General features: G+C 44.4%; 1 protein-coding gene across 2 annotated transcripts in view; it reads left to right on the top strand.

The window, feature by feature from the left end:
• WWTR1 (WW domain containing transcription regulator 1) overlaps nucleotides 1-16,160 on the top strand; it is a 147,472-nt gene that overhangs the window by 88,633 nt on the left and 42,679 nt on the right. For both annotated transcript variants that reach the window (XM_077488273.1, XM_077488272.1), the window contains exon 3: nucleotides 12,238-12,374. In XM_077488273.1, the coding sequence (XP_077344399.1) occupies nucleotides 12,238-12,374 (137 nt within the window). The remainder of the gene's footprint in view (nucleotides 1-12,237; nucleotides 12,375-16,160) is intronic.

The raw sequence follows: 16,160 nt of genomic DNA, 5'->3' as shown, positions 1-16,160 counted from the left end.
AGGCTGAGTGAGCCACTCAACCAAGTCTGGTGCGTCCTTTAAAGTAATTGAACGCACCTTCTGCAACTTCCCACTTTGGCTCAAGGCTGTTGCTCCTGCCCTACCCCTACCACCCCTGCGGAAGGGCCTGCCTCTTCCTCTGCCTGTCATTTTTTAAATCACCCTGTGACAAAACTCTTAGTCCCTATACCGCTGAAGGACTGCTGCAGTATAGGGCAGCGGTCAGCAGTAGTGCACGTCAACCCTATGTATTGTGGACCGATAGCGGTCCTTACAGAACAGCAGACTGTACTGCACTCAGGCCTATGTACCGTAGCACCCTATACCAAGTTACCAGTCCTTATAAAAACTTTTGTGGACCAAGCAGGTTGTGTGTTAGTGATTAGCAGACTGTACGTCAGTCCCTATACCAATGAAGGACTGCTGCAGTATAGGGCAGCGGTCAGCAGTAGTGCACGGCAACCCTATGTATTGTGGACCGATAGCGGTCCTTACAGAACAGCAGACTGTACTGCACTCAGGCCTATGTACCGTAGCACCCTATACCAAGTTACCAGTCCTTATAAAAACTTTTGTGGACCAAGCAGGTTGTGTGTTAGTGATTAGCAGACTGTACGTCAGTCCCTATACCAATGAAGGACTGCTGCAGTATAGGGCAGCGGTCAGCAGTAGTGCACGGCAACCCTATGTATTGTGGACCGATAGCGGTCCTTACAGAACAGCAGACTGTACTGCACTCAGGCCTATGTACCGTAGCACCCTATACCAAGTTACCAGTCCTTATAAAAACTTTTGTGGACCAAGCAGGTTGTGTGTTAGTGATTAGCAGACTGTACGTCAGTCCCTATACCAATGAAGGACTGCTGCAGTATAGGGCAGCGGTCAGCAGTAGTGCACGGCAACCCTATGTATTGTGGACCGATAGCGGTCCTTACAGAACAGCAGACTGTACTGCACTCAGGCCTATGTACCGTAGCACCCTATACCAAGTTACCAGTCCTTATAAAAACTTTTGTGGACCAAGCAGGTTGTGTGTTAGTGATTAGCAGACTGTACGTCAGTCCCTATACCAATGAAGGACTGCTGCAGTATAGGGCAGCGGTCAGCAGTAGTGCACGGCAACCCTATGTATTGTGGACCGATAGCGGTCCTTACAGAACAGCAGACTGTAACGCACTCAGGCCTATGTACCGTAGCACCCTATACCAAGTTACCAGTCCTTATAAGAACTTTTGTGGACCAAGCAGGTTGTGTGTTAGTGATTAGCAGACTGTACGTCAGTCCCTATACCAATGAAGGACTGCTGCAGTATAGGGCAGCGGTCAGCAGTAGTGCACGGCAACCCTATGTATTGTGGACCGATAGCGGTCCTTACAGAACAGCAGACTGTACTGCACTCAGGCCTATGTACCGTAGCACCCTATACCAAGTTACCAGTCCTTATAAGAACTTTTGTGGACCAAGCAGGTTGTGTGTTAGTGTTTAGCAGACTGTGCGTCAGTCCCTATACCGCTGAAGGACTGCTGCAGTATAGGGCAGCGGTCAGCAGTAGTGCACGGCAACCCTATGTATTGTGGACCGATAGCGGTCCTTACAGAACAGCAGACTGTACTGCACTCAGGCCTATGTACCGTAGCACCCTATACCAAGTTACCAGTCCTTATAAAAACTTTTGTGGACCAAGCAGGTTGTGTGTTAGTGATTAGCAGACTGTACGTCAGTCCCTATACCAATGAAGGACTGCTGCAGTATAGGGCAGCGGTCAGCAGTAGTGCACGGCAACCCTATGTATTGTGGACCGATAGCGGTCCTTACAGAACAGCAGACTGTACTGCACTCAGGCCTATGTACCGTAGCACCCTATACCAAGTTACCAGTCCTTATAAAAACTTTTGTGGACCAAGCAGGTTGTGTGTTAGTGATTAGCAGACTGTACGTCAGTCCCTATACCAATGAAGGACTGCTGCAGTATAGGGCAGCGGTCAGCAGTAGTGCACGGCAACCCTATGTATTGTGGACCGATAGCGGTCCTTACAGAACAGCAGACTGTAACGCACTCAGGCCTATGTACCGTAGCACCCTATACCAAGTTACCAGTCCTTATAAGAACTTTTGTGGACCAAGCAGGTTGTGTGTTAGTGATTAGCAGACTGTACGTCAGTCCCTATACCAATGAAGGACTGCTGCAGTATAGGGCAGCGGTCAGCAGTAGTGCACGGCAACCCTATGTATTGTGGACCGATAGCGGTCCTTACAGAACAGCAGACTGTACTGCACTCAGGCCTATGTACCGTAGCACCCTATACCAAGTTACCAGTCCTTATAAGAACTTTTGTGGACCAAGCAGGTTGTGTGTTAGTGTTTAGCAGACTGTGCGTCAGTCCCTATACCGCTGAAGGACTGCTGCAGTATAGGGCAGCGGTCAGCAGTAGTGCACGGCAACCCTATGTATTGTGGACCGATAGCGGTCCTTACAGAACAGCAGACTGTACTGCACTCAGGCCTATGTACCGTAGCACCCTATACCAAGTTACCAGTCCTTATAAGAACTTTTGTGGACCAAGCAGGTTGTGTGTTAGTGTTTAGCAGACTGTGCGTCAGTCCCTATACCGCTGAAGGACTGCTGCAGTATAGGGCAGCGGTCAGCAGTAGTGCACGGCAACCCTATGTATTGTGGACCGATAGCGGTCCTTACAGAACAGCAGACTGTACTGCACTCAGGCCTATGTACCGTAGCACCCTATACCAAGTTACCAGTCCTTATAAGAACTTTTGTGGACCAAGCAGGTTGTGTGTTAGTGTTTAGCAGACTGTGCGTCAGTCCCTATACCGCTGAAGGACTGCTGCAGTATAGGGCAGCGGTCAGCAGTAGTGCACGTCAACCCTATGTATTGTGGACCGATAGCGGTCCTTACAGAACAGCAGACTGTACTGCACTCAGGCCTATGTACCGTAGCACCCTATACCAAGTTACCAGTCCTTATAAGAACTTTTGTGGACCAAGCAGGTTGTGTGTTAGTGATTAGCAGACTGTACGTCAGTCCCTATACCAATGAAGGACTGCTGCAGTATAGGGCAGCGGTCAGCAGTAGTGCACGGCAACCCTATGTATTGTGGACCGATAGCGGTCCTTACAGAACAGCAGACTGTAACGCACTCAGGCCTATGTACCGTAGCACCCTATACCAAGTTACCAGTCCTTATAAGAACTTTTGTGGACCAAGCAGGTTGTGTGTTAGTGATTAGCAGACTGTACGTCAGTCCCTATACCAATGAAGGACTGCTGCAGTATAGGGCAGCGGTCAGCAGTAGTGCACGGCAACCCTATGTATTGTGGACCGATAGCGGTCCTTACAGAACAGCAGACTGTACTGCACTCAGGCCTATGTACCGTAGCACCCTATACCAAGTTACCAGTCCTTATAAGAACTTTTGTGGACCAAGCAGGTTGTGTGTTAGTGTTTAGCAGACTGTGCGTCAGTCCCTATACCGCTGAAGGACTGCTGCAGTATAGGGCAGCGGTCAGCAGTAGTGCACGGCAACCCTATGTATTGTGGACCGATAGCGGTCCTTACAGAACAGCAGACTGTACTGCACTCAGGCCTATGTACCGTAGCACCCTATACCAAGTTACCAGTCCTTATAAGAACTTTTGTGGACCAAGCAGGTTGTGTGTTAGTGATTAGCAGACTGTACGTCAGTCCCTATACCGCTGAAGGACTGCTGCAGTATAGGGCAGCGGTCAGCAGTAGTGCACGGCAACCCTATGTATTGTGGACCGATAGCGGTCCTTACAGAACAGCAGACTGTACTGCACTCAGGCCTATGTACCGTAGCACCCTATACCAAGTTACCAGTCCTTATAAGAACTTTTGTGGACCAAGCAGGTTGTGTGTTAGTGTTTAGCAGACTGTGCGTCAGTCCCTATACCGCTGAAGGACTGCTGCAGTATAGGGCAGCGGTCAGCAGTAGTGCACGGCAACCCTATGTATTGTGGACCGATAGCGGTCCTTACAGAACAGCAGACTGTACTGCACTCAGGCCTATGTACCGTAGCACCCTATACCAAGTTACCAGTCCTTATAAGAACTTTTGTGGACCAAGCAGGTTGTGTGTTAGTGATTAGCAGACTGTACGTCAGTCCCTATACCAATGAAGGACTGCTGCAGTATAGGGCAGCGGTCAGCAGTAGTGCACGGCAACCCTATGTATTGTGGACCGATAGCGGTCCTTACAGAACAGCAGACTGTAACGCACTCAGGCCTATGTACCGTAGCACCCTATACCAAGTTACCAGTCCTTATAAGAACTTTTGTGGACCAAGCAGGTTGTGTGTTAGTGATTAGCAGACTGTACGTCAGTCCCTATACCAATGAAGGACTGCTGCAGTATAGGGCAGCGGTCAGCAGTAGTGCACGGCAACCCTATGTATTGTGGACCGATAGCGGTCCTTACAGAACAGCAGACTGTAACGCACTCAGGCCTATGTACCGTAGCACCCTATACCAAGTTACCAGTCCTTATAAGAACTTTTGTGGACCAAGCAGGTTGTGTGTTAGTGATTAGCAGACTGTACGTCAGTCCCTATACCAATGAAGGACTGCTGCAGTATAGGGCAGCGGTCAGCAGTAGTGCACGGCAACCCTATGTATTGTGGACCGATAGCGGTCCTTACAGAACAGCAGACTGTACTGCACTCAGGCCTATGTACCGTAGCACCCTATACCAAGTTACCAGTCCTTATAAGAACTTTTGTGGACCAAGCAGGTTGTGTGTTAGTGTTTAGCAGACTGTGCGTCAGTCCCTATACCGCTGAAGGACTGCTGCAGTATAGGGCAGCGGTCAGCAGTAGTGCACGTCAACCCTATGTATTGTGGACCGATAGCGGTCCTTACAGAACAGCAGACTGTACTGCACTCAGGCCTATGTACCGTAGCACCCTATACCAAGTTACCAGTCCTTATAAGAACTTTTGTGGACCAAGCAGGTTGTGTGTTAGTGTTTAGCAGACTGTGCGTCAGTCCCTATACCGCTGAAGGACTGCTGCAGTATAGGGCAGCGGTCAGCAGTAGTGCACGGCAACCCTATGTATTGTGGACCGATAGCGGTCCTTACAGAACAGCAGACTGTACTGCACTCAGGCCTATGTACCGTAGCACCCTATACCAAGTTACCAGTCCTTATAAGAACTTTTGTGGACCAAGCAGGTTGTGTGTTAGTGTTTAGCAGACTGTGCGTCAGTCCCTATACCGCTGAAGGACTGCTGCAGTATAGGGCAGCGGTCAGCAGTAGTGCACGTCAACCCTATGTATTGTGGACCGATAGCGGTCCTTACAGAACAGCAGACTGTACTGCACTCAGGCCTATGTACCGTAGCACCCTATACCAAGTTACCAGTCCTTATAAGAACTTTTGTGGACCAAGCAGGTTGTGTGTTAGTGATTAGCAGACTGTACGTCAGTCCCTATACCAATGAAGGACTGCTGCAGTATAGGGCAGCGGTCAGCAGTAGTGCACGGCAACCCTATGTATTGTGGACCGATAGCGGTCCTTACAGAACAGCAGACTGTACCGCACCCAAGCCTATGTACCGTAGCACCCTAGACAGACCAAGTTACCAGTCCTGATAAAGAGCTTTGTGGAACAAGTGAGTTGTGAATGATTAGCAGACTGCAGCAGAAGGGCAGCAGTCAAGTATAATATTCTTTCTATATTTGGAAGAAAGAATATTATACGTGTACAAGCCTATTACCGTACCACTGATACCAGTCCTGAAAAGAACCTTTGTGGAACTAATAGTAACAGCAAGTCTTTAAAATTATCCTCACTGCCTGACAACACTGCTTCCTGCCTGTCCCTATACAAATTGGCAAAAAAGAGTAGGCTGGAACGATTAGCTGGAACAGCTCTTTTGTGGACCTGATAGTAACAGCTAATGATGATGATGATGATGATGATGAAGAAAGACTAATCTGGCTGAGCTGTCCCTAAAATAGCAGCATACAGCGCTCTGTCCCTTTATCTAAACTGACAAAAGAAACTCAGGCTGCTGACCTAACACCTATACCAGTCCTGAAAAGAACTTTTGTGTACCAAATAGCTAGCGTTTTCTCTGTCCCTACTCCACACAGGATCCTTTCCCTACAGTGACAGAAGAAAGAATGTAAAATGGCCACCGGATCGGGTGTATTTATAGGTTAGGGGGAATGTCCAAGTGTCCATGAGCTGTCATGTCTCAATTGGTTGTCCTGTAACACATGATAAACGTGTCACGAAAGGTTAAAGTTCTTGTATACATTAAACACGTAAGTCCGCCGGGGCGAACGACGGAAAAAGGCGTTCGAACCCGCGGACGGCGAAAGTCGGAAATTCGCCGCGAAACGACCGCCGGGCGAACCGTTCGGCCATCACTATTCACCAATTCTCAAGACCAGGTGGGAGCTACGGTGATGTAAAGAATCAAACATTTAAGGCAGTCCTCCAACTCAGGGATGAGCCACTTGTGTGTAGTGTTGCAATGCGGAGTTCCTCAAGAAATGTTATCCTTCATCTTACACACTTATACAGGTGTATGTGTTGCATTAGGAGGGACACGCGGTGCTTATGCCCACTCCACCTCTGTTACCTCACTCCCAGTAATAGAACGGGGTCCTGGCAAGCACAGCGCAGACCTCATGCATGCTCTACTTAACCCTTCTCTTTCCGTACTAAGTGACCAGGTATTATATCTCCGTAACGCTAATCCTCTCCTAGTGACCGATGAAAACGGACAGCTAGGGAGGTAGCCGGACACCGAACCCTCTCCCTACCAGACAGGGCCGTCTTTAATATTGATTGAACCCGGGGCAAAAATTTTCTTGGGGGCCCCCCTCTCCCATGCAATTTCGCTTTCCACCTTCTCTGAGACATATAATAAGTAGAAGCTAGACTTAAAATCAGTTTACTGTATCAGATCAAGTAGCGATTGCGATTGGTTGCCAGAGGTTACAGCATATCATTACTGCTTACGGACTGGTTGCTAGAGGATACAGTACACATTAAGGCTCACTGATTAGTTGTTAGAGGTTACAGCACATGATTTCTGCTTGTTGATTGGTTGCTAGAGATTACTGTACAGTAATACTGCTCACTGGTTGCTATAGGTTACAGCACATTATCTCCTCACTGCAGAGGGGCATGATATATATGAATGTCACCTTTATTTACATATCAATGCTGCCAGCTTCAGCTATTTACATATGAATGTTGCTGCTATTTACATATGAATGGCAGTTATTTACACGTAAATACAGGGTCTGCAGGTTAGTCATCTGTACACAATAGGGTAGAGCTGGGCAGCATTAGTAGCGGCACTTCACACTGAGATATCGGGACACAGCACAGGACTAAAACTTCAAGGGACAAGGGAATTTAAACTGGAATGGTTGGCAAGTATGAGGCAGCTGCTTTGGGCCCCACAACAATGACAGGACCCAGGGCAGCTGCCCCTTTTGCCCTACCTTAAAGACGGCCCTGCTACCAGAGAACCTGTCACTTAACCAGGTACCACGCCAACAATGGGTGTCGGTTTCCTCCTGTGGTTACCCACAGCATCTTCTCGTCACAGACCTTGTGTTGCAGTGATGTTTCACAGACCCTGATGGGTTATTTCAGACCCTGGTTCCCTAGAGCAGTGTTTCTCAAATCCAGTCCTCAAGGCGCACCAACAGGTCATGTTTTCAGGATTTCCACTATTTTGCACAGTTAATTTGATCAGTTTTCACTGCCTTAGTAATTACCACAGCCATTTCATCTGAAGGGAAATCCTGAAAACATGACCTGTTGGTGCGCCTTGAGGCCTGAAGTTGAGAAACACTGCCCTAGAGAGACACAAGGACCCCATATGCACCCCTTGAGTAACTTCCGACCAAGCTTCAAGCAGTAGAAATAACTTTACTGAACTTTTGGCAGAACATGTATAACATACAGTAACGTTCTTTACCTAACTAAAACCAACTGTGGCTGCCCTAGGTTGCCTGTACAAGTAATGTCTCTTAGAGAACAGTCCAAACTGGAGAAAACTCAATCAAAGGAGTCCATGTCCTAAGGAGCATTCCGATGGTTTGACGTTCCAAGCTGACCAGCAAGCTTCTTAACGGGGCAGAGACTGATGTGAATGTACTATATATATATATAATGTGTGTGTGTGTATACATACTGCATAAATTGACAAGCGCTATATAAGTATCCGAAATAAATAAATAGATCTAAGTCCCTGTGCGTGCATCCCTGGTCCTCCCTTGTTCTAGATCCCCCATTGTTCTAGGTCCTCTCCTATAGAATTCGGGCCTCTTCCCTTTTATATCACACACAAGGAAAACCCACAAACACATAAAAAGGTGGCACAAGCATTAATATCTTCCCTCCCTAACTGGGCTGCCAGGTGCTAACTAAACACATTAGGCAACCTGCCTACACGTCCAACCCACACCCACAGCTTAAATTTCATCCGACTCAACAGAAATCCGCTGCACCATGTATCATAAGCTCAAATAATACATAAGAACCCCTTCACACCATATATAATCTAAACAAGCAATTCCAATAGTATAAAATGCCTGGTCATTGCTTGCAGTGGTTGGGTGCAAATTGCAGATCTCCGCCATTACTAGTAAAAAAAACAAAATAACAATAAAAATGCCATAAATGTGTCCCCTATTTTGTAGACGCTATAACTTTTGTGCAAACCAATCGATATACTCTTATTGCGATTTTTTTATTAGAAGAATACATATCAGCCTAACCTGAGGAATTTTTTTTTTTATATAGCAAAAAGTAAAAAATATTGTGTTTTTTTCAAAATTGTTGCTTTTTTTTGTTTATAGCGCAAAACATAAAAACTGCAGAGATGATCAAATACCACCAAAAGAAAGCTCTATATGGTTGGGGAAAATGATCAAAATTTAATATGGGTACAGTGTTGTATGACCACGCAATTGTCATTCAAAGTGTAACAGCGCTGAAAATTGGTCTGGCAGGAAAGGGGTGAAAATGCCCTGTATTGAATTGGTTAATAAACATTGCTGGCTGCTTTTTATTTATTTATTTTTTGACAGCTCCAATTACCGGACTTCTTTAACACTGGGGAGACCAACTGACCGCTCAGAGAACCGAGCCTGAAAGTATCGGTTTCAGGTATCGGTGCATTTGCACGTGTACCGATACTTTTGCACATACGCGGTATCGGTGCAACCCTAAAAATTAACCCAACCATCTGCAAAAACGATGGTTTGATTTTCTGTAGTGTTATGTCCGGTACACACGATAAGAATCTCGAACGAACGATCACCCATTTTTTATTTTTTTGCATGCTAGTCTCAAATCGAAAACTAATAGGATACTAAAGTTACGAAAATACGACAGAACACAACGTTCAGAAGTGATGTAATGTATTGTTTTTTAATGTATTCTTTTGTTTCTGAGCGTACGTGGTCTTGGCCACGTGATTATTTTTTTGTACAAATATCATACTAATTACGGGAAAATCTTTCGTTCCGTTATCGCACAAGAAAACGTTTCGTGCTTGTCACTTCGGATATTTTCACATGAACTGTCGTGATCGGCTCCCGGAAGCTGCGTGCTAATGATCAGATTATCGTACGATCGATTCGAAAGCGATATTTTTCGTCCGATTTTCTGATCATGTGTACTAGACATTACTCTACACGTCTATATCTATAAGAAAATGAGATGACGGCCCACTATATGATCTTGCTTTAATTGCTGGTGTTAGGGTGACACATGACTTAGTCAATCAGAGTGTAAATAGGTTTCCCCGGTCATGCTTGTGCATCTGCTGCACTGAGTGGGTGTGTAAGTGGGGAATCTGGCACTATGGGAGCCGTCACTCACAAGAGTGCAATAAATGAGTCAAACCTTCACAAGTAAGATTTTTGTGACATATCCTTCCCTGCCTTTACCCAGAGGGTGGTCATGCTTTGATGTGACTGAGTCATGCGATCTTGCCTTTCCTTTCAGTGAGAAAGCTTCTATCCTGGCACCAGTGGGCATTACACTGACTGCGTCTGACTCCTGCCTACTCTTATGTGTCATTAGGACAAGTTTGCATAACAAAAGACCAGGACTATTTTACAGATTGCATTTCTCTCCCTTTCAGGGGACGTCTGTACAAAGCACAGTGTAGAATTGTGTATCACAAACAAAATCTGAAAAAACTGAGTAAAAAAACAAAAGCATTACTGAAAACTTGGACGTAGGATTAGTCAAACTCATTTCTGGCTTATTTTAGGTGCCTACGTGTTGTTCCTAGAGACAATTTAAAGTGTACCTAAACCCAAGAACCAAAAATTTAATATATTGCAGCTTACCAGATACTAAAGCCAGCCAACTTGTTATATTATACAATTTTCTTATGCAATTTCCTTTAGATTTGCCTTCAACTATGTAGTGCAAGGGCCTGCCTGATTGCATACAAATTGAAAGTGTTTAGGTTTGACCTCATATTACATGTTTTTTTGTAAATCTAAAGGAAAATTGTACAGAAAATTGTATAATGTGTAGCCAGCCTTAGTTGTGTTGGTCGCACAAGTTTTCTTTTTTTATAGATTTTTTTTTTCTCCTATGTTTTAACCTGGTGATCCTTCCAGTAACACACTTCCTGTCCGAATGACATTGCTCATTCCTCCGCTGTATTTATGGAGGAGCAGCGTTGTAACCCTAGGCTGCTCTCCTGATTTGGGCTACAGAACACCTCCACTTGTAGCAGACACCATAATGTGCCCATGTTTTCCTTGTCTTCAACCCGACTATCCCAAGTCTGATAGCAGCCTAACACATCAGTTTTGTGTAATGAGTTTTGTGCTGCTTATTTTTTTTTGCTAAATTACCCCACCCTCTTATATTATTGTACACAACATAAAGGCTAATTATTCTTTGGTCCAAGATAAGAACTGATAAGAATTGGGCTAATCAGACTTCTTGAGACAACACACGATTAACAGGGACAGTGGAACCTTGGACTACGAGCATAATCCATTCCAGGAGAATGCTTGTAATCCAAAGCACTCGCATATCAAAGCGAGTTTCCCCATAGAAGTCAAAGGAAACAAAGATAATTTGTTCTGCATTGACTTCTATTACATGCAATACCACATGTGGACAGAGGTGGGGGGGGGGGCGCCGGAGAGCCTTGGAAATAATACTCGGGGACAGCTCAGAAACACTGAGTGTTTTAGTGTTTCTAAATATTTCTGAATGGCTCCGAACCGTTCCAAGTGTCCCCGGCACCCTTGCACCTCTGGTCAAATGCGGTACTGCGCCACTCATTAGCTTAAATTCTGCTTGTTTTGTGAGACAACACTCGCAAACTGAGTCAATAATTTTAAAAAATAGTTCTCGCTATAGTTTAGCTATAGTTTAGCTTGTTAACTGCATTACTCGTAAACCAAGGTTCCACTGTATTCCTTTTGCATGCATTAAAATAAAAATGCTTGACCATACTGTGACACACAAGCTGCAACCAAATTAAAACTTTCCCAACCCAATCAGCAGTTCCCCCAGAAGGTTTAAAAAAAAACAAACAAAAAACTCTGGCTTTAGTACTCGGTTCCTCCCTGTCCAGCACCCCGCAGAAATCTTTCTTCCTCTAGATGTCCTTATTTCTCTGGGTTGAATGATGACCACCCTCACTCAATTCGGAAGGGCATTTGGAAATTATCAAATATTCATAGAATTGTTTTGGATAATCATATACTTGGATTCAAATGTATGAACACTAATACTTTTGGTTATTATTTATTGTTTCCTGTACTAGAACATTTTAGATGTTTTGTTTTTTTGTATAAATTATTATCATGCTAGCTCAGACCAGTCCACTCATCTGCTTTATATATTGTAGTGGGCCAGGATTGTTTAAAGACCCTGACCTAGGCTGGACAGTTTTAATGGGAACAGCTAACTGTCTCTTAGCCTTCTGTATTCATAGGTGGAAATGGGTCATTTATTCACCTTTATACTTCATGGTAATCCCTTCATGGAGCTCCAACTGGTCGCTAGACAAATATTGATCCCAGCATTTACAACCACAATACACTGACTGTAGGAATGACGAGCAATATTTTACATTGTAGTACTTCAATAATACCCTAGGATCTCTTGACGTTATTGTACTTGTAGACATGCTATGATTCTTGGCCAAATGTTGATATTGTATAACATAAGCTTTTTTTTGTCTTACAGTCATATGGAAAAAATTACAACATGGCAAGACCCCCGGAAGACCATGACGCAACCAATGGCACATATGAACCACCATCCCGTTACCACCTCCACCCCACTAAGCCAGAGATCACTGGCGATGTCCCAACCCAACCTTGGTATGTCTTCTTCACATGATTTACTTTATTATTGCCCATAACAATTATCTAGTAGGCCTCCATGAGGAACCTTCTTACAGGTTCTACAATCAATCTTTTTGTAGTCTTTTCTGCTTTTATACAATATTGGCTTGACCTTCTGTGACTTCTGATAGCTGACTCTTAAATTGCCAAAACAGCCTATTACACCCTTCATGTATGGCAACAGTTGTACATCTAGTTCTGTTAAGCAGAACTTTATATCATCAATATCATTTGTTGGGTTACATTACCTAAAAGGTGTTATAAAAATGATCCAGTGTTTTGCAGTTGTTTTAGAAAGCAAACAAGTGGGTAATCCTATGTGTAGTGAACTTTGAATATTTTCAAAGAGACAATAAAAATTAAGACAGACTTCACAATTCAACATATACGGTATATATCTGTTTCTGTAAGACAGGGAAGGCTGTAATTACCAATACCTCCCCAGGACAAAAAATATATATGCTTGTCCCATACAACTAGCTTCTTGAAAAAGGGCAGTGAAAAGCCTAGTGGTGGTGTGAATAAATGTACCCATCATTTAAGGAAGACCTGGTCAAATCTTGCAAAATTCAAGAACCAGTACCAATGTTAGGAACTGGTGATAATGCAGCTTTGCTCCAAGGTATTGTGTTTTAATCCTCCAGAGTGGTTGTATAGTATATACTCTTCTCACATCCTTCAGCAGCCCCTGTGTGCAGTTTCCCCTTTTCTCCTCCACATTAAAAGTCATACAGTCCACGCCTCTCAGAGGACAACCGTCACATATACGTTTCTCGTTAACCCTGTCCTTCCACACATTTACAGTCCTCCCCCACCCACAATGGTTCTCTATGGTGGAAGGAGTAGGCTCCAAAGTCAACATTGGTGGTAAAGCGTTTGATTGCCATTATGCCTACCCGGTTTCCCCTAAAATAAGACCTAGCGTGATTGTCGGTGATGGTTGCAATATAAACCCCACCCCTCCAAATAAGCCCTAGTTAAAGTCCCTGTAGGTCTTATTTTTAGGGTAAGGCTTATTTTAAGGGAAACAGGGTAGGGCTTATTTGGAGGGGAGGGCTTATATTGCAGCCAACACCGACAATCACGCTAGGTCTTATTTTAGGGGAAACAGGGTAGCTATTGAAAAGCCCCATTCACACCTATGCAATTTGAACCATTAACTGAAGCTTCACCACTTGAAGCTTATCATGGTTTAAATGCAATTGGCTTTCCAAAACCTGAATTGCATGTAAAAACTCCTGTATTAAAATCTCGTATCACTGTGTAAACGCAAAAATAAATGTGTTATTACCTACACCTAAAAAAAACAATGTAACAATGTGTTAACAAACAATTATGGTGTTCCTTCAGCCTCTTTATTACATCCTAATACATTCAGAAATCCTAAAATGATATATAGATTTCAGAGATGCTGAGCACCTCAATTTCTTCATACAATAAATTACATAAAAGTGAAAAAACAAAGACTCCCACTGGAAAACGTGTGATAAAAGTAAGTGTCACTAAAAGTCCCACGTGCAATTCAGTCTCCCTGTAAATCACCAATTAAAGTGCTTCACCGAAGCCCTTTGTGCGTCAAAGTCACCAGAGGGATTTGCCTCACACGAATGTTCAGCAAATATTGCTTGGGTGTGTGCTAATCATGATGGTTCATCTGGCTGCTGGAAAGTCCAAGAATTACCAACACTTCACCTTCAAGTTTAAAATCTATTTGAAATAAAACACTACTCACAAAACGAGTTAGAAATAAAAGCCTGTCTTCTCAGAAGATCACGTAACACTCCTTAAACCTCAAACGTCCCTGCACTTCCTAATGGACCATTCTCAGTCTCATTGTTTTTGCCCTTTTGAAGAAGTCAGTGATGAAAACGCTGTGCAGTGCAGCGTCACGTCCACTATCAGTGACATCACGTGCCATCCTGGCAGTGACCGTGAGCCTGGAGGTATCTGGTGTTGGGTGAGATGCCAAGACCGACCCATGGGGAGGTGCGGGGACATTTGAGGTTTAGTGTTAAATGATCTTGTAATAAAACAGGCTTGTATTTCTAACTGGTACACTATGGGAGCTTTTTTACATTTGAGTAATATATGAAGGTGAAGTGTTGGTAATTCTTGGACCTTCCAGCAGCCAGATGAAACATCATGATTAGCACACACCCAAGCAATATTTGCTGAACATTCATGTGAGGCAAATCCCTCTCCTGAGTTGGACACACAAAGGGGTTCGGTGGAGCACTTTAATTGATGATTTACGAAGAGATTGAATTGCACGTGGGACTTTTTGTGACACCTACTTTTATCACACTTCATTTTCCAGTGGGAGTGATTGTTTTTTACTTTTATGTTTTTTATTATATGAAGAAATTGAGACTCTCAGCGCCTCTGAAAGCTATATATCATTTTAAGAGTTCTCAATGTATTAAAAACTCCTATATAAATGCTACAAAAAAAAACTGAAAAACTACCATAGATGCTCAACTCAAGTAGGAATGGGGCCCTAGGCATAGTGGTAATCATTATTTACAAAGTAGGAAGTTAAAGTGATTGTAAAGTCTCGTTTTTTTTTCCTATAAAAATAATGAACATGCCATACTTACCTGCTCTGTTGCAGTGTTGCACAGAGCAGCCTGGATCCTCCTCTTCTCTGGGTCCCTCTTCTGTTATCCGGGCCCCTCTCTCCTGTTCAGAGCCCCCTTAGCAAGCTGCTTGCTATGGGGCACCCAAGCTGAGTTACAGCTCCCTGAGTCCATTCAGGCACAGAGACCCGCCCCCTCTCTCCCCCTGATTGGCTCACTGATTTTGATTGACAGCAGCGGGAGCCAATTGTGCCGCTTCTGTGTCTCAGCCAATCAGGAAGGAGAATCCTGGACGGCTGAGACACTCGCGGACTTTGCTGGACAGAGAGGGACCTCAGGAAAGTATTAGGGGGGTATTATGATAAAAAACTTTCTGCCTTTACAACACCTTTAACCATAAGTCATGTAACAAAGAGCAAAGTGGAAGACTTATCTCATTTCCTATCAGTGTGCAGCAGTCACTCTTCTGAGCAGTAGTGGCAGAAGGAGCTAATGATCAGGATGCTATGGGGCATTTTCCAGTCACCATGATGACTTGGCAACTGAAAGTTGTCCACCCCTGCTGTAAGGTAAAACAACAAAATCAATAAGCTAACAGTATTGAATAACTTGCTTGTCTTTTAATTCAAACCCTTAAAGCATCACTTGTGTTTAATGGAAAACCCATTGTTTGCTGTGGTCAGTTGCACATCTGGTGTATTTCCTCCAAGGCAATAGGTAAAATGTGAACATTTTACCCAGTGTGACAGCATAGATCTAATGTCACAAAATGAGTAATATGTTGCATTTACAATACTGACTGAGTAAATTCATACCTAACATGTCACGCTTCAAAATTGCGCCCACTCATGGAATGGCGACAAACTTTTACCCTTAAAAATCTCCATAGGCAAAGTTGAAAAAATTCTACAGGTTACATGCTTTAAAGCGGACCTCCACCCTGAAGTGGAAGTTCCGCTCATCTGATCCCTCCCCCCCCTCCGGTGCCACAATCGGCACCTTTCAGGGGGGAGGGGGGTGCAGATACCTGGATAAGCCAGGTATCTGCACCCACTTCCGGGACAAGCTAGCCGCAGATGCCCCCCCCCCCCCTTTGTGTTCTGGGAAACACACAGTTCCCAGGACACAGCGGGGGCCAGTGGAGACGCGCAGCGCGACTTGCGCATGCGCAGTAGGGAACCGGGCA

This window comes from Lithobates pipiens, unplaced genomic scaffold, assembly GCF_037356315.1.
Source record: "Lithobates pipiens isolate NorthernLeopardFrog02 unplaced genomic scaffold, aLitPip1_a1.2 Scaffold_18, whole genome shotgun sequence".
Taxonomy (NCBI): Eukaryota; Metazoa; Chordata; class Amphibia; order Anura; family Ranidae; genus Lithobates; species Lithobates pipiens.
This window is presented reverse-complemented; position numbering and strand designations above follow the sequence as displayed.